This window comes from Euleptes europaea, chromosome 6 (assembly GCF_029931775.1).
Source record: "Euleptes europaea isolate rEulEur1 chromosome 6, rEulEur1.hap1, whole genome shotgun sequence".
NCBI classification, from domain to species: Eukaryota; Metazoa; Chordata; class Lepidosauria; order Squamata; family Sphaerodactylidae; genus Euleptes; species Euleptes europaea.
In genome coordinates, this window is record NC_079317.1 from 90,459,615 (window position 1) to 90,479,467 (window position 19,853).

Sequence of the window (19,853 nt, forward strand, 5' to 3'; positions counted from 1 at the left end):
TTAAAAGGCTAGCATTATCTTAGATTTATGTAACAGGCTAAAAATGAAAACAGGAAAAGAAATCAATCAAATGTGCGCTTTTGACATTTTCTAAAATGGCAGCGGTATGTTTATATAACGCAGTCGACATACATTCTTTCCTTTAGAATCTAATTAGCAAAACTATATTGCTATCAGAAGAATCATAAACAGAAAGTACACATTGCCATCTCTGTTCAAGTATCACTATTATTAAAGGACCATAGGATGCAACCCGCCAAGCTTAGCTGCTGCAGAGCTAGAAAACCACTTCAGAGTAGGGTTGCTAACCTCTAGGTGGTGGCTGGAGATCTGCTATTACAACTGATCTCCAGGCAACAGAGATCAGTTTCCCTGGAGAAAACGGCCGCTTTGGCCATTGAACTCTATGGCATTGAAGTCCCTTCCCTCTCCAAACCCCACCCTCCTAAGGCTCCACCTCCAAAATCTCCCGGTAATTCCCAACCAGGAACTGGCAACCCTACCTCAGAGGCATCTGTGCAGGATTTCCACACCTTGCTGGCAGCAGCAGTACTCAGTAGACTGTTTGCCTGTATTAGCATCACTTCTTGCTTTTTGGTCTTTCAGTGTAATGACAGATTGCACAACTATGCTTGATTCACACAAGGGAAAAAAAAAACAGAACCAACAAATGTACCACATTAAAAACAACACAGTGCAGGTTTTAAGGTTTCATGGTTGTCTGAATGATTCTTTGGAAGAACGCATCTGAGGTCAGGAACGTACAGTAGGCAAGTTTAATTATTTTATGGCTGATCACGAGCTGTAATTTGTCCCCATCCCATCTCATCAAGATTCACAATGTTCAGTGTCATTTAAAAAGAAGAAGGCTACGTTGCATCAAGATACGTCGTCTTGGATACTCCTTGGAACTGTCAGTTGCTCATAGGTAGGAAGAGTGTTGCTGGAGAGAAAGAGGTCAGAATTTACATCATTCCTTTGAGATGATTTGTTGCTGCTTGGGTTTCCTCCCTGGCTAGACACCAGGTGGTGCAGCAGGTCGGTGATGAGGTTCAGCTTCTGGTCCATTTGGATAACCTGCAAAGGCAAACAAAACAGCCGCTCAGTGTCATAATCTGAGAGAGTTATTTAATCCAGATATTTAAAAACTGGGTTTTCAAAAGTTTATATGGTCACAACCCGTATGTGGGTTTGATACTTCTTTCCATGTGGAAAACTCATCCACCCTGTCTCCCCACAGACCTATTAAATGTGACACAAACATTGTATGTGTGTGTAGTTCCGCTAAGTAACAGCCGACTTATGGCGACCCCTTTTTGGGGTTTTCATGGCAAGAGACTAACAGAGGTGGTCCTCCGGTGACTTCCTCTGCACAGCAACCCTGGTATTCCTTGGTGGTCTCCCATCCAAATACTAACCAGGGCTGACCCTGCTTAGCTTCTGAGATCTGACGAGGCTAGCCTGGGCCATCCAGGTCAGTGTGATACAAACATTGCCAGTTGCTGAAATACATTTATGCTCAGTTTTGGCCATCAAATTCCCACCTGGATCAACATGTCATATCTCTGCTAAGAAATATTCACAGCAGGGCTTGAGGAAGCTGCCTCACAAGGACATTCCAATGAGCTAACAACCCCCTTTGTTGACACTGTTTTACTAAGTGTGGAGAGGGTATCCTACATTTGCACACCACACTAGAATAGCTCATTTGAAGACAGCCCCTTTACTTGCTTTTTCAAAGTAATAGGGTACCATTAATAGCATGGCAGTACTAAGCTGCGCGGCATGAAAGTGTGTAGCCTGTGTTCTGTTGGAGAGCGGATACCCTGGCCATAATCTGCCCACTCTCACATCAGCTACCATGGCATAAAAGGGGGTTTATGCAAAGTTATCTCATCCCCGCAGGACTTGTGGGTACCACTGGGAGAGAGAAAAAAGGGAAGGGGACACCTAGGTCCAAACAAGCCAGAACTCTTGTCGAAGGCTTTCACAGTCAGAGTTCATTGGTTCTTGTAGGTTAACCGGGCTGTGTGACTGTGGTCTTGGTATTTTCTTTCCTGACGTTTCACCAGCAGCTGTGGCAGGCATCTTCAGAGGAGTAACACTGAAGGACAGTGTCTCTCAGTGTCAAGTGTGTAGGAAGAGTAACATATAGTCAGAAGGGGGTTGGGTTTGAACTGAGTCATTGTCCTGCAAAGTATTAAAGGTAATGTGCTACCTTTAATACTTTGAAGGACAATGACTCAGCTCAAACCCAACCCCCTTCTGACTATATATTACTCTTCCTACACACTTGACACTGAGAGACACTGTCCTTCAGTGTTACTCCTCTGAAGATGCCTGCCACAGCTGCTGGCAAAACGTCAGGAAAGAAAATACCAAGACCACGGTCACACAGCCCGGATAACCTACAAGAACCAAAGCCAGAACTCCTTTTGGCTCATGTGAACACCATTGTTGCTAGATTTAAGAGCTAAAATGTTGTCCATAGAGAGCAGCACCGAACGGAGCACATATGCACAAGATTGTTTCATTACAAAAAAAATAGAATGAGGCAGAGGAAGGCAACTTGACATTATTGTACATGTTCATAGGATGGAATGTAGCCATAGAAGGGAAGGGGGGGAGATAACATGACTTGTAATGAACTGGAAATGTTTATTATTTATGAAGCTTTTAAACATGCATTGAATAGAGAGTACCGTAATGAGTGGATTTCAATACCAGGGTAAAAACTGGAGGGAGAGGAAAAGTGACCTTTCCAGGAATAATCTACAGTATCCAAACAAATGCTTATAATTGGGAAACAGAATTCAGTACTGATGCAACAATGTCTCTTGAGAAGATGTGATTTTTTTTCACAATCCCAGCAAAAACAGTGCTTGTAGTCCTAAAGGAATTAAATAGCAGCATGGAGCAGCATACACCCCCTCCCCTCAATCCCCTTCCTTTGTTCTTAAGGGATAAAAGGCCATGGGAGAATTATCTGTACCAGGATTTACTTGGCATGATTATTTTGCTCTTCTATTCCATTTCAGCTGTGCTGGCTGGCACTCTAGTGAGGGGCGGAGAGGCTGACATCCCTGCTAATTCCTTGTCCTCTCAAAAGGAAAGGACGCCTTTTATCTCAAAATGGGCACAGTGGACAAAACAGTGCGAGACCATCTCATGCTCATGTGCCCCTGATGCAGCCTCGTTCTAGCGAGAGGAGGAACCAAAAGGGGCACAAGGAGACACCACAGTTAGAGATGAAAAACCATTGCATGTTTGACAAACTGCCAGAGCTGAAGAATGACAACAGAAGTAATTGTCCAAGATTAGCTATAGGCAATTAAAACATAAGAACAATAGGTGGCACAGAGACCCAATCTGCTCCCCTCCCAATCACAAGCACTTCCACAGCTTTTTCCTGCATGAACAAGCGAAGAAGAAGAGTTGGTTTTATATGCCAACTTTCTCTACCTTTTAAGGAGAATTAAACTGGCTTACGATCTCCTTCCCTTCCTCTCCCCACAACAGACACCTTGGAGGTAGGTGAAGCTGACAGAACTGTAAGAGAGCTGTGACTAGCCCAAGGTCACCCAGTTGGCTTCATGTGTAGGAGTGGGGAAACCAGCCTGGTTCATAAGATTAGAGTCCGCAGCTCATGTGGAGGAGTGGGGGAATCAAACCCGGTTCTCCAGATTAGAGTCCACCGCTCCTAACCACCGCTCTTATTCACTATACCATGCTGGCTCTCTTTGACAGCCAAAGAGCTCTTTCATCCCACCTTCCCTAGTCTATGCAGCAATAGAGGCTTCAGCAGAGCCCTCCCCTTTCTTATGTATCTCTTGAACTCCCCCCCACACACACACACAAGTTTAACAGCAACACAGAGTTCGCCAGAATAGCACAAGAGGTATACCGGGGAAGCCCTCTGCCAACGTTGGGGAAACGAGGCTGAAAGGACACTTGGGTTGTAGCCATAGGAGGAGATGCTCTGTTGTGTATTCACTGTTGATGCAAATGCCACTGCATTCACACTGGAAATGGAGCACCCACATGAGTTTTCTGTGCACTTTCTTTCCTCTGCTACCATTTTCCCTTCATTTTTTCCTGCTGTGCCACTGGAGGTCTTTCTGAGGGCTTTGGGGAAAAAAACCCAGTAACTGCTATACCATTACAGCAATTACTGATTTTTTTTTAAAGCCCTTCGAAAAATGATGGCGTTGTTGGCAGCACCTTCGAAAATGCAAACTTTCCCATCCAGATGGCACGCCAATGTGCTTGGACTGCACGTTTCCAAGAAGATAATATTACAGCAGATTTAAGAGCATGCTGAAGGACCCTGAAATCCTGGAAAGTAGACAATTAACAGACAATGTCATGTGGACAATTAACAGACAATATAGAGGATGGTGCCGAGTTGTTTTCAGTTGCCCCAGAAGGTCAGACCAGAACCAACGGGTTGAGATGAAATCAGAAGAGTTTCTGTCTAGACATTAGGAAGAATTTTCCAACAGTTAGAGCGGTTCCCCAGTGGAACAGGCTTCCTCGGGAGGTGGTAAGCGCTCCTTCCCTGGAGGTTTTTAAGCAGAGGTGAGATGGCCATCTGTCAGCACTGCTGATTCTATGACCTTAAGTAGTTCATGAGAGGGAGGGCATCTTGGCCATCTTCTGGGCATGGAGTAGGGGGTCACTGGGTGTGTGTGGGGGAGGTAGTTGTGAGTTTCCTGCATTGTGCAAGGGGTTGGACTAGATGACCCTGGTGGTCCCTTCCAACTGTATGATTCTATGGATGCTCCCCAAAACAGCACTCTAGTTTGGAAGAAAGGTGGAGAAATATGTCTGTGTGGAAGCAATCTTCATGTCTTGTTGTGAACAACAGCAAGTCCACAAGTGCAGCCAGAGTTGCTGGGTCTCCAATCCTTGCCAAGGTGAAAATTTACCCCTGCTAAAATTAATTACAAGCGAAGAGCATGAAGATTTAGGTCTTAGTCAACAAATAAGCACCTTGCCCCCCCCCCCAAATATATGAGAGGTACTGAAGCTATCAGAAATCCAGCTTGAGGGAAATCAACCTATATGTGTCTGGTTATCGTCCAAGTCCCATTCAGGACAGTAAAAGATAATAAGTTTGAGCAGAATGTCAACAAACCTGGAGAATTTCAAATGAGGCTGAAATATTTTTCAACCAAAAGAGAAATACTGTTTTTGTCAAATGATTTTGGACACTTACTGGGGAAACAGATACAGAGACCACAAAAATACGAGGTGTTGGAAGATGCCTTGCAGCTGGGCTTCCTTCTCTCTCTCCCCCCCCAATACAAGATGAAGCTGCTATCCCTTAAACCACTCACTCTAGAATAAGTGGGGAGAGGATTGTGGCCAAAATATCCTAGATGGTGTGGTATGAAATGCTAGTGAAGCAGGACAGAAATTATTATTTGCATAGTGAACATGATTATTTATACTTTCTCACATAGGGAAAAAATTACCGATCCGAGAAATATAATATGAGGCTTGGAAAGAGGAGTAACTATGAAATGCAGATTGTACTTTAGGGTATACCAGGAGGTCATGTGCTTGTAAAGCATACTGTGCATTTCTTAGCCCAGGAGAAGCAGCCTTTCGCTGAGCCCTTTTGATACCACCCGATCTGCTGTGGTGACCTCTGTCCACAGTTGCTCTCCAACATAATCCTTTTGGAACATTAGATTTTACTGGACCTTCTCCCTTGATTACTGGAAATCCCCTTTTTTGTGAGATGAAATGCAGATTGTACTTTAGGGTATACCAGGAGGTGAGAGTTCCACACTGAACTCTGCTTCACAGGGGAGGGGCCGTGGCTCAGTGGTAGAGCATCTGCTTGGCATGCAGAAGGTCCCAAGTCCAATCCCCGGCATCTCCAGTTAAAAGGACTAGGCAAGGAGGGGATGTGAAAGACCTCTGCCTGAGACCCTGGAGAGCCGCTGCCAGTCTGAGTAGACAATACTGACTTTGATGGACCAAAAGTCTGATTGAACAGAAGGCAGCTTCATGTGTTCATGTGAGGGCCCACAAATCACATTGTCCCAGGAAAAAGTGCTATGTAACCTGGCACTTATTTTTTCCTAGTTTGATCCATACACTGAGGTCCAAACGGCATGATGCATGCATACACAGGTATCTTTTTTGTTGGTTCGGAAGGGTCTGCTTAATGTTTTTCCTTTAGACCCCTTTTTTTTTTTTGCATAAAATTGCCACATTAAGCTGCTGTTCACAAAGGTGCCCTGTATCTCCTTCCCCATACGGAAAAATCTTCCCCCTGTGAAAGGTTTAGGGCAAAAAGTGGTCAGAAGGGAAAGGGTTGGAACAACTCCACTCCGGGCACATCGCTGTTCCTCCTTACAGGCTGATTTCAATTTTAAAAAGAAGAAGAAAAGGGGAAAGAAGAGAGGCATGTGGTTGTGTTCACAAGTGACAGCGAACGCACGTACAATCTGTGTCCAGTATACACTGGTTTTTTTAAAAAATTAAGCACTGAGTAATTCTCGTGTTGCATTCAACACAAATAAGTGATATAAACCCCACATTTATCCAGGTTCTGGTAACTGGTTTCAACTGCAGAGCGTGCGCACATTGGCTCTTTCATACAAACAGATGTATGCATGTATATGCATTCACTTCAGCATGTGATCAGGGCTATGGGATTTGGGAAAAATGATGGAGTCTCGTGGCCAGCGTGGTGTAGTGGTTAAGAGCGGTGGTTTGGAGCAGTGGACTCTAATCTGGAGAACCGGGTTTGATTCCCCACTCCTCCACATGAGCCGCGGGCACTAACCTGGTGAACTGGGTTGTCTTCGCCACTCCTATACATGAAGCCAGCTGGGGACCTTGGGCTGGTCACAGCTCTTAGAGCTCTCTCAGCCCCACCAACCTCACAGAGTGTCTGTTGTGGGGAGGGGAAGGGAAAGTGTTTGTAAGCCGGTTTGATTCTTCCTTAAGTGGTAGAGAAAGTCGGCATTTAAAAATCAACTCCTCTTCTTCTTCATCTTCAAAGTTAACAAATGTAGTGTGGTGTCTGCTTTGGTAGGTAAAAGCTTAACTTTGTCAGGTTTATCAGAGGAGTAGCTGTGTTAGTCTTCTGCTGCCGAAATAACAAAGAGTCTTGTGGGACCTTAAAAATGAATTAATTTATTTCGGCACTGGGCTTTCAGGGCTTTCTGTCAACTGACAAAGTGGGCTGTTGCTCGCAAAAGCTTCGGCCCCAATAAACATGATAGACTTTAGGCTGCCACAGGGCTCATCATTATTTTGCATGTGTTTCTGTAGATCTTACTCTGGCAACACCCTTCCAGACCTAATATGTTGCATGGATCTGTACACCACCAATCCATCTGTGTACTCCACAATGTTGCACAATAAATAGAAGCGTGGAGACCCACACAGTATATTAAGTCAAGAAGAGTGTTAATCTGTTGCGGCAAAAACTACAGAAAGTGAAAGAGTGCCATATTTCTCAAAGTAGGGTGAAATGTTATTCAGCATACCTTACATTTCCCTCCGAATCAAGCTTTCAAACACATTTACTTGATTAGAAAATTAGCTACAATGCCAAAAGTATAATAAAAGCAAGGCAGGCAGAAAAAAAGTGCTGACTCCACTGTAATGTCAACTCTTCTGGACAGCTCTGAGCTTTTTAGTAAAAACACAGAACCTGACTAATAAAATACAAAAATAATTCAAAGTGATTTGTTTCTTTCATGTAAAACGTTAAAGAGAGTGTTTTTTGGCAGACACACGTTTCATACAAAGAGGGCCTGCAGCATGCATACAACCAGATTTTTGGGAGCTACAACGTTCATTAACAGGTCTCCTTTGCCTCCGACAAATCAAGAGGACCCTTTTGCCTCCGATAAATCCAGTTGTGTCCTTTGATAACAGTGAGCTGTGACTAGCACATGCCACCTTTTATACTTTATGACATATAAAAGGTAAACGTACACATGCTACAATATCCGGCCGCCCTTTGATCCCTAATCTGATAAAAAATTGAAGTTGAGTGGCGAGAAGGGTAGTGGTCTGGCAAGCAGCACATTACTTCTAATATTGATGGCCTTGTGCCTCTCAGCAGGAAAGCGAAACCCAGGGCTCATTTTTGCATGGTCAATTTTGATGCTCGCTCAAAGCTCTTTTTTAAATTGTGACTTTAAAAATGCCTTTTCACGGTCCCGATGCAAAGGGAGAAGTTTCACTCCCCCCACTCGCCTGCTCCTTTGTTCCTGTTTGCATATACATTAGCATATGCATAGCTATCGCACCTCTGTTGTTTTGCATTGTTCCCTGAGGGGGATTCTTCGCGGCAAACACCAAAGGTCAGGTTAAATGGGCTCTTTAGTAATGCGATGCAGGTATGCACCGGCTTCGCAGTCACTGCCGGAATGTCCGTTCAGCATGCAAAATCCAAACAAATATGCAGGGCAATTCAGCCAGGAACCGCTGCTAATTACCATGCAAAAATGGCCAAAGACAAGGTCAGGGCTCTTCCATCCTTAGGGAACTTTCCAGGTCTTCAGGGAAAAAAAAGAACTTGTACATTAAAAATATAAGAGATCTCCCCACCTCCCATGGCCCATGTACCGAGCATGCTCTTTGACTCCAGGAGCCTCAGAGTGTTGAGGATATATGGGCAATAGTTTCCTTAAAAAAATAAAGGAAATTAGAAGGAGAAAGAGACCCCTAACCTGGGGGGGATGGGTCGGGGTGCATTGACTCTCAACTCCCCCCCTCCAGTATAACCAATTCAGGACGCTTTAAGGACTTGGATCATTTGAAGCTAAAAGACCCAAGGGAGAAATTAACTAGGGTAGTGGAGTGCCAGTAGAAGGGTGGGTAAAAAATATTATTGTAAAACAAAAACAAATTCTTACTGGGAGGGTGTTGAATGCATCCTCTGATCTTAATGAATTTCCTCTCCACAACTCAAGCTGCAAAATGGCAGAACCCCCAACAGTTAACTGATCTGTGATGACGTGAGAGAGTTAGGATCGGGTTATGCATGTCATCATGCTCGTATTCCCCAAAACAATTTCCCCTTCTAGCTGTCCTTTACAGCATGTGGAAGGCAAGGTTAAAAAAAAATACCACGCCTTTTGTGTTGCTCAGGTTCAGAACAAATTGAGCAGCAATATGCTCTCGTAGCACTAAACTTCAGGAGCAGGGCAACTGCACTACAGTGTTAGACTTTTAACGTTCAGATCTAGGAGAGTGGGGAACTATTCATCTAACCCCATAACTCAGCAGGCTTGCAGCATTGTACCAGTGGGGAGTTATAATAATTCCTTCTCTCATGTTTTCTCGGGGCCCCAATTTGAACGACGCAAACGAGGAGAGCGAGCCGACGGACAACCTGGCATATTCAAACAAACTACGATAGGCAGACTGTACACCGTGCATCCCAATTAAGATGACTGCTTCTTTCTTCGCATGCTGTTGGTAAATGTGCCTGGTCCAACGTCTTTCCAGCAATTGAGAATTGTCAACGGCGTTACACATGCCACTTTCCGCAGTGTATGTCAAGCTCTGAATTTATTGGAGAGTGACCGACACTGGATGTATGCATTAATGACACATGTAACACGTCACATCCAAATCAAATTCGTGAATTGTTTGCAATCATATTGACTGCCTGCTCTCCTTCATCTCCAACAGAGTTATGGGAGAAATATAAATCACACATGGCTGAAGATATTTTCCATCGAATACGCAAGGAAAATTCAAATATGAACATGGATTTCACAGCAGAAATCTACAACGAAGCGTTGATAATGATTGAAGATTTGTGCTTAGAAATCGCGAACAAAGTTCTCAATCAATTGGGAATGCCATCACCAAATCGATCTGCTGCTGCTTCGTTCCATGTAGAATTGCATCGTGAACAAAATTACAACACGGGTGATCTTTTGTCGTATGTGCAATCAAATATTCCTAAGCTAACGCTTGAACAAAATGGCATTTACGATCAGATAATGCAAACTGTCAATAACGGGGTTGGAGAAATCTTCTTAGATGCGCCAGGAGGAACTGGTAAAACGTTCCTAATTAGATTGATTCTGGCAGCAATTCGATCCGAAAATGACATAGCCTTAGCTCTTGTGTCGTCCGGAATAGCTGCCACATTGCTACCAGGTGGAAGAACTGCTCATTCCGCTTTGAAATTGCCATTCAACATGCAATTCCTTGAAACTCCCACGTGCAACATTTCCAAAGCATCCGGCATGGGAAAAGTATTGCAGAAATGCAAACTTATTGTTTGGGATGAATGCACAATGGCGCACAAAAAATCGCTCGAGGCTCTTGATCGATCATTGCAAGATTTGCGTGGAAACATCAGACCATTTGGGAATGCATTAATATTGCTTGCAGGAGATTTCAGGCAAACATTACCTGTAATTCCTCGATCGACACCAGCGAACGAAATAAATGCTTGCCTGAAATACTCTACTTTGTGGCGACACGTAAAGATGTTAAAATTAACTACAAATATGCGTGTCCAGCTGCAAAATGATCGATCAGCTGAGATATTCTCACATCAATTGCTGGAAATTGGGAACGGAAAGGTGCCGGTTGATCTGACCACAGGACGCATTTCTTTGCCTCATAACTTCTGCAATTTAGTGACGTCAAAAGAAGAATTGGTTGAAAAAGTATTTCCCAATATTCAAACCAATTATAAGAATCATGATTGGCTGAGTGAACAAGCTATTCTTGCGGCCAAGAACAAAGACGTCTACGAACTTAACAATATTACTCAGTCTAACATTCAAAGTGAGGCAGTCACATACAAGTCCGTCAACACTGTTGCGGAAGCAGATGAAGCGGTTAATTAGCCAACAGAATTTTTGAATTCACTCAATCTGCCAGGGATGCCACCGCACGTACTGCAATTGAAAATCGCCGTGCCAATTGTCATGTTGCGAAATATCAACCAGCCAAAGCTTTGCAACGGCATGCGGCTTGCAGTAAAAAAATTAATGAGCAATGTCATAGAAGCAACAATCTTGACAGGACCTTTCAAAGGTGAAGATGTCCTCATTCCTCGCATTCCTATGATTCCAACGGATATGCCATTTCAATTTAAGAGATTGCAATTCCCAATTCGATTGGCGTTTGCAATCACCATCAACAAAGCTCAGGGCCAATCTTTACAATTGTGCGGTTTAGATCTAGACACGGATTGCTTCTCACATGGACAGTTATATGTTGCGTGTTCTAGAGTCGGCAAACCACACAATCTCTATATCTGCACAGACAATGGAACAACAAACAATATTGTATACCCACAAGCATTGTGAAATTACACATTTTAGAAACGTGCACTTTCTCTTTTCTTTCTTTTCCATTTAACCAGACTGAGCCACAGCAACGCGTGGCCGGGTACCGCTAGTACAAGAATAAAGATTACAGATTTAATGTGCAAAACTACAATAAAACTACAATAAAACTACTATAAAAAAATACAATATCTACCTACTTGTCTATAGACACAAATACAGTACAATCAATACGAAGTTCTACAGCAACATTCTATGATCTATTTAAAGCAACACTCCACATTTTCATCCTAGGGATGATGAAGGTATAATTCACAAATCAGTTGCAATGCCAATCCTGTGTGTAGTGAAGTACAGAGTACAGTATTCTGCAGTGGCATCAAATAGTCTTTTTAGAGCAACAGTTCCCATTTCATCCTCAAGATGATAAAAGCATACTTCACAAATAAATTTCAGCACTGACTTTGATAAGGCACGTTCATGGGCCCTCTCCAATTGGATCAATGAGTTTAGAAGGGTGCAACTCTGCTTAGGATAGCTTAGGATGGCCCCAATTTTAAGTACTGGAAGGTTCAGGACCACCCAAAAACAAACAAAAAATAACCCCCCCAAACCTATGGCATTACTAGAGTAGGCCAAGGAAGTGTGCTAGCTGTGCTTCCCAAGCAGCGTGTTTAGAATTTAAATGAAGGTTATCCAAGCCCTGTGGTGCAGAGTGGTAAGATGCAGTACTGCAGTCTAAGCTCCGCTCACGACCTGAGTTCGATCCCGACGGAGGTCGGTTTCAGGTAGCCGGCTCAAGGTTGACTCAGCCTTCCATCCTTCTGAGGTCGGTAAAATGAGTACCCAGCTTGCTGGGGGTAAAGGGAAGACAACTGGGGAAGGCAATGGCAAAACACCCCATAAACAAAGTCTGCCTAGTAAACGTTGGGATGTGACGTTGCCCCATGGGTCAGGAATGACCTGGTGCTTGCACAGGGGAACTTTACCTTTACCTTACCTTATCCAAGCATAGGCAATTGCTACATAAAATAAAATAAAAGCCCTCTGGGAAGAAATATGCTTGCTTGTTCTCTACGTTGACATTGGTAAGTCTCTGAAATCAGAGAGGAAGCCATTGCCCGTTTCTCTCACGAATGATTCCTTCCCCCACTGAAAGAGTAACTCTGCAGTAAGTAGGGAAAGTGGCTGAATTGGTTGGAGTGAAACGCATTGAAAGAGGATCAGGAAGAACTCAGAAGGAAGAATTAAACAAGGATCAGAGGAGAAAAGTGAAAGTGCTAGGGTAGTATGCAACAAAGGGGGCACATCATGATTCAGCACTTGGAGAACCTAACTGACAATTGCTAAAAACAGCAGACATTAGGAATTGTTGATAACTTTTTATCAACCTTTACTTAGAAACAACCAAGGGTGCTGGAGGGGGAATTGGATTAAGTACCACAGAAGAGTACAGCCGGTCAATTAGGTGCTTACTAGTCGTTCCCAAAGACCAACTTCACTGTTATGGCTTAACTTAAAGGAAGAACACATACACTGTACATATTATTTCCCATTTCCCAATGAAAGCAAGGTCAAATTCAAATTTATTAATACGGTCAACTGACCAATCACATGCCAACACATCAAAATGTCCAGGCTCAATAGTTTTGCACCGCAGAATCACAGACTGCCCATACATATAAAGGTATAAGGTCAATAAAAACAACCCCTGGTTAAAATTCTCATCTTAAAATTGATAAAATTGTAAAATATTCTAACAATCATTCTCTAATAAAGTTCTGCGTATTTTAATAGCAACAGCGCAGAACTTGGCAGTTTGGAGCGTAAGCTGAGGGTCTTCTCCTAATAAGGAGCTTCTTTGCCAAAAGCTCAACTGACTCTTCAGAAAGCAAGGTCATGACTATCACTATGCAGTGGGGTGGGGAGTGAAACAGCTGAGATAGCCATGCCATACATGCTCAGAAATCCATAAGTCAGACTCAACTTCTTGGGGGTTGGAGTGCAAGGTGGGTATGCCCTCCAATTTCCTCCTTTTTTTTTTTTTTTTAGCTTACTTCACATGCGTCTCTGCACAGGGGAGGAAGGGGTTTACAACACCCTTAGCCCTCTCTCTTCATCCATTAGCCAATGTTCTGACTACAGGGTTTGCCAACCTCCAGGTGGTGGTTGGAGATCTCCCGCCATTACAACTGATCTCCAGGCGACAGAAATAGGTTCCCCTGGAGAAAATGGCCGCTTTGGCAATTGGACTCTATGACATTGAAGTCCCTCCCCTCTCCAATCCTTGCCCTCCTCAGACTCCACCCCCAAAATCTCCAGGTACTTCCCAACTCGGAGCTGGCAACCTTATCAGTTCAGTTTATTTACAGTCATTTGACCAGCAAGTATCAGAACTACTGGACATCGGTACTAGCTGGACATCTCTTGCTATTACAACTGATCTCCAGCCGATAGAGATCAGTTCACCTGGAGAAAATGACCACTTTGGCAATTGGACTCTATGGCATTGAAGTCTCTCCCCTCTCCAAACCCCACCGTCCTCTGGCTCCACCCCCAAAATTTCTAGGTATTTCCCAATCCGGATCTGCCAACCCTACATATAAACATGCTAAAAAAGCTCACTGTCTTTCTCCAAAATTGTCTGTCTCCAAAATTTTCCAGCTGAACATTTCAGCAGCCTTGGAAATTATGAAGAGCAGATGAGGAAGATATACCGAAAAAGGATTTGGATTGTAGGTAATGAAGATATTCTGAAACCTTGCGGTCCTCTCCTTCTCTTCCCTTCTGAATTCTGAGGCACACCCTTGGTAGCATTGTAACAGTGTACAAAATGCTCACAAGATTCTTCCACTCAGTGAGCCCTCAAATAATTACAATGAGCAGCTGAATCTTGTGGTAGATAAATCAAACATTACCTGAAAACATATGGGAATTTTCAGGCTAACACACCGGCTAACATCTATAATTTCTGGGCTGAATGTCGATTCTAGGTATATCCAATTCCGGGGAGGGGGGGAGGAGCCAGAGATTATTCTTTAATGCTTTCAACTGAAACATTTATATTTAGAGGATGAATTAAGTGTGCTCCAAGGACAGTAACATAAGAACAAGTGCCTCTTATTCTGTTCTTAGCAGGTAATATTTCATATAAGATGACACCAGGATGAACACATATACATGTACACACAACACCCACGCACACCCTAGTATATATCTGTGTTTCCTTATTACGATTCCCAGATGGCTGGGAACATTTTAATAGTACACCAGTAAGCAGTGAGGATTGTATAAGAAGAAACTACTTCAGATCTGCACGAGCAGTGAGAGAGGATCCATTTGCAGAATCCTTGGTTCAGAGATCATGTGAATTTGTGTACTGCATCTGTTCTTGACAGTCCAGCTGTTCTAATGGTTTACCCATTGTGCCTGATTGTGCCACCACTATGGACTGCGCAACATGCACAGCACCTCATCATTGTCAGCATAGGGCGCAGTGCCATCTTGCCCTTATGAGACCCTTATAACCCTTATAACAGAGACCTTGCTATTTGTACATGTCTACAGAGAAGTGAAAAATGCAATGTATGGATGAGAATGCACATCAGCAAACAGCTTTGAGATTCATTGGTTTTCCCTGAATATACTGTGATGTTCACACTGTATTTTCTATAAACTTTAATGGGAGCAAATGCACTTTGCAAAGGAAGTCATGTGTGATGCGGTAACTAAAAAGGCAAATGCAGTCTTGGGCTGCATCAACAGAAGTATAGTGTCCAGATCACGCAAAGTGATGTTATCGCTTTACTCCGCTCTGGTTAGACCTCAGCTAGAGTACTGTGTTCAGTTTTGGGCACCACAATTTAAGAAAGATGTAAACAAGCTGGAATGTGTCCAGAGGAGGGCAACAAAGATGGTGAGGGGTCTGGAGACCAAGTCCTATGAGGAAAGGTTGAAGGAGCTGGGAATGTTTAGCCTGAAGAGGAGAAGACTGAGAGGGGATATAATAACCATCTTCAAGTACTTGAAGGGCTGTCATATAGAGGAGGGTGCCGAGTTGTTTTCTGTTGCCCAAGAAGGTTGGAACAGAAACAACAGGTTGAAATTAAATCAAAAGAGTTTCCGTCTAGACATTAGGAAGAATTTTCTAACAGTAAGAGCGGTTCCTCAGTGGAACAGGCTTCCTCGGGAGGTGGTAAGCTCTCCTTCCCTGGAGGTTTTTAAGGAGAGGTTAGATGGCCATCTGTCAGCAATGCTGATTCTGTGACCTTAGGCAGATGATGAGAGGGAGGGCATCTTGGCCATCTTCTGGGCACTGGGGGTGTGGGGTGGGAGGTAGTTGTGAATTTCCTGCATTGTGCAGGGGGTTGGACTTGATGGCCCTGGTGGTCCCTTCCAACTCTATGATTCTATGATTCTATGTGTTTTGAATCCTCCTCTACATTTGGATATATGGTGAGAAAGTGGATCGCACTGTTCCAAAGACCATCAAGCCAAAACAGCAACTTCAGCTGGAGAACTCAGGTAATGGGATCACATCCCTCTGTACCTGCGTTGCCTTCTGCTAAAATTCCACTTACTGTGGTCAGAATGGCCCTTTGCCGGGGAAAAGAAACATATTCCAAGTGTTGTCGTCTCAGTACAGCACTGTGAATTTCTTGAGATATCCAGCTGTGTGGAGGATGCTTCCCCATACTTTCTCTACACCAGCGTGGTGTAGTGGTTAAGAGCGGGGGTTTGGAGCGGTGGACTCTGATCTGGAGAACTGGGTTTGATTCCCTATTCCTCCACATGACCAGCGGAGGCTAATCTGGTGAACTGGATTGGTTTCCCCACTCCTAGACACGAAGCCAGCTGGGTGACCTTGGGCAAGTCACTCTCGCTCAGCCCCACCTACCTCGCAGGGTGTTTGTTGTGGGGAGGGGAAGGGAAGGGAAGGTGAGTGTAAGCCGGTTTGAGTCTCCCTTAAGTGATAGAGAAAGTCGGCATGTAAAAACCAACTCTTCTTCTTCTTCTTCTTCTTCTTCTTCATTAGGCTAGAGCTATTTAATATAACCTTTTAGTTTTTGTTTGCTGCAAGAGGTTTACTATGAAATGGAAGCATCTTTGCAATTGCTCTTTCCTGTTATGAGTAGAATACGCAATGGAATACTTAGAGTTAACAAAGAAGGATAAGTCCGGCAGGAATAAAAGAATATCTAAAAAAACTTCTCTCTCTCTTACACACACACACATCTTGGTTCCCTTCCAAAGTGAGCTGCTACGCTTCTGGAATTCTTGGCTCTCGTTCCAATGTGATAGTAAGGCTATGACTAATAACCCCCTGCCTGTGCCTGCTGATAATTTCACCGTTGAGTAGCTGTTCTGGTTCTGGTTCATCATAGTATGTCCTGAAGATGCCAAGATTTTTTTATTTTAAAAAGACTTACAGAATGAGATAAAACACTTGCAGGTCTCTTGTGCTATAAATACTTTTTTTTTCTTCATCTGATGCATTTAACAGCTAGACTGCTACAAGGCAGACATTCTCTCTCAAACAGTTATTTTATTAGAAGCTGGCTAAGACAATGGCTCCCCCTAAAGCCCCCCTTTCCTCTGTGTCTCACACACATATTTCTTAATTCAAACCAGATTTAAGATTGTTCCCGTCTTTTAGAGCAAACATGCCATGTATCACGTCGCTTTCGTTCAGTGCTGCTTATGTTATATTTCACATCTCAGTATTCTCAGGCAACAATGCTGCTTTTAAACAGCATATGAACAATGTTTACTTGGTATGTTTAATTTTTTTTAAAAATTACACTATTTACACCTTCAAATTGGTTGGAGCTCGGTTTTACAATCACTGGATGAGCTGTGTTTACATCATGATTGAAACTGTGTTTTTGAGGTGAATTTTCTTCAGTGGAAACTGATGTAAAAAGATAAAGGTCCCCTGCGCAAGGGGTAAAGGTAAAGGTCCCCTGACCCATGGCGTGACGTCACATCCCGACGTTTCCTAGGCAGACTTTGTTTACGGGGTGGTTTGCCAATGCCTTCCCCAGTCATCTTGCCTTTACCCCCAGCAAGCTGGGTACTCATTTTACCAGCTTCAGAAGGATGGAAGGCTGAGTCAACCTCGAGCCAGCTACCTGAAACCAACTTCCATCGGGATCGAACTCAGGTCGTGAGCAGAACCGATGTAGCGCACTGCATTTACCACAGGTTTTAAGAGAAGTGGTCTGTTAATTCCAAAATTCTTATCCTAATCTTTGGTCTGAGCCAGCATGGTGGAGTGGTTAAGGTGTCGGACTAGGACCGGAGAAGCACATGTTCAAATCCCCATAGAAGCTTGCTGGGTGACCTTGGGCCAGTCACACAGTCTCAGCCCTGACCCTGGCTAGTATTTGGATGGGAGATCCCCCAAGGAATACCAGGGGTGTGACACAGAGGAAGGCAGTGGCAAACCATATCCAAATGTCTGTTGCCTTGAAAACGGTACGACGTCACCATAAGTCAGCTGCGATTTAGCAGCAAAAAAATGATCCTTGGTCTACGTTACCCATGCATTTTCATCAACTGACCACTGAAATTTCAAGCAATGACTTGCATTTATGAATGAGTCATCATAAATCTAATGAGGCAGACAGCGCTTCTGGTCTCCCAAAGACTTCTTAAAGCACAATTCAACAGCCACAACACGCTCTGCTTTGATTAAATCCCACTTTGCTGCACAAACCCTGATAGTCTACCTGGTGTACATAACAGACCACAGTTTGTTTGTAAATCCCAGTTTGTTTGCTGCTTGCCTCCTTTCTTGCCCCCAAGTGGAAACTTTGGATGGAAAACTTCGCTACAGACGCTGCCTGCTTGCAATTAAGTTGGTAGAAGTAAACGGGAGGGGAATGGCGGGGTGGTGGTGGAGAGCCTACGGTAAGCCAAGCCTCCTCTTCCACGCTCCTGGCTAAAAATTGTCAGCCTCCCTTTCCTTACCTCTGTCTATTTGCTTCACTGAATTCTGGAAACTTTTTACTTTGAAATAAACCTTTTAACGCCCTTATCTTCCATTCTATCTAACTTACCCTTTTCATTTAAACTTAATGTTTAATTAAGCAACCAGTCCAGAACTCTGATCAGCACAGATGTTGGGCATCTATATTACAATATTACAGGGTTTAAAAAAATGAATTTAAAAAACTGCTCTCGTGTTGACCAACACAGGGCCCAGGACAGATCCCTGAAGCATTCCACTAGTCACTTCTCTCCAAGTGGATGAGGAACCATTAACATGAGTAGGCAGCTTCCTGTCCCCTTTCGGCCTGGTATGCTGTTGTTGAGAACAACGTGGCTGCACCAGCTTTTTGTTGGCATAGCCTCGCTGTTTTCAATGGGGCAAAATGCACAGTTGAAAAAATAAAAAGCCAACGAAAGACTTTTTAAAGCCTTTCGGCGGCTGGGGAATGGTTTGGAGGCACCGCAGTGGCACCATGGCCACGCCGTCCCCGGCCGATGAAGGCTCAGGAATGGGCTGTCAGTTTACCTGCAGCCTTTGCTGGAACAACATGTAAGCTCTACTATTATTGGATCTAGTTGTTTGACACCTGCTCCTCAGCCTTGAGAAGGACAAGCCCTGCCCTAACAAAACTAAAAAAAATCAATTCTTATTTTTGCAATTACAACCTTTTATGATTTCATTAGTATCAGTATTTGTTACGCTCTGCACATATTACTGGATTTTATTACAGTAGGTACTTGAGACTGGAGAACATTTAACTTCTCATATTGCCCTAGCTGCTTGTTTAGCTTTTACAGAAAGAATATATTTCCACAGCATTTTGTATTATTTCATATCCCTTAGCTTGTGACCGCTTAGGAATATGTGGTTATATCCAGTCATTCCTGTTTGAGACAATATTGAATATTATTACTGTGTTCCAAGATGAAATGCAGTTAAGCAAGATCTGTGTTTTTGATGATTCACACATTAACAGTCCATTCTTGTTCATGATAACTTGGAAATTATTCAACGAGACTGAATTCCAGGTAAGTTTGCTCAGGATTGCAGCCTAAAGGACAACAGGTATACATCATATACATTTTCTTTTCCTGCACCTTGGAGATCTCAAGGCCTGAGAGGAACCTCGTGATCTGAAGATTCTGCCCCAGTGGAACGGGGGCAAACCATGACTGTTTTGGCATCAAAACTCTAAAATTCTCCCCCCAGGGAGACTCATCTCACTCCTTCTGACTCCAGCGGGTGAAGACCTTTTTGTTTCATTTGGCATTCCCACAGTGATCTCTCCCTTCCTAGCCAATGTTTTAATTGTTGTTTTTATGTTTTTGTATGTGTATTTTATCACTTGTTTTAATTGTTTTAATGATATGTTTTTGTTGGCTTAAATGGTTTTGAAGATGTTATTTTATTATGAATGTTTTATTTTGTTAGCCACCTTGGTGGCCCTTATGAAGGCAGAAAGGCAGGATATGAATTTTGTAAGCAATAAATATTAAAAATAATATATTTTTGTTATACTGAATTACTTTACAGTATTGTTTTCAGACTGGAAACTTTACCCTTAT

The 19,853-nt window shown here is 43.3% G+C and overlaps 1 protein-coding gene across 1 annotated transcript in view; it reads right to left on the minus strand.

The window, feature by feature from the left end:
• Positions 1 to 844: 844 nt before the first annotated feature.
• KCNQ1 (potassium voltage-gated channel subfamily Q member 1) overlaps positions 845 to 19,853 on the minus strand; it is a 383,627-nt gene continuing 364,618 nt past the window's right edge. The window contains exon 17 of the mRNA XM_056851952.1: positions 845 to 1,077. Coding sequence (XP_056707930.1) covers positions 880 to 1,077 — 198 coding nt within the window. The 3' untranslated portion in view covers positions 845 to 879. The remainder of the gene's footprint in view (positions 1,078 to 19,853) is intronic.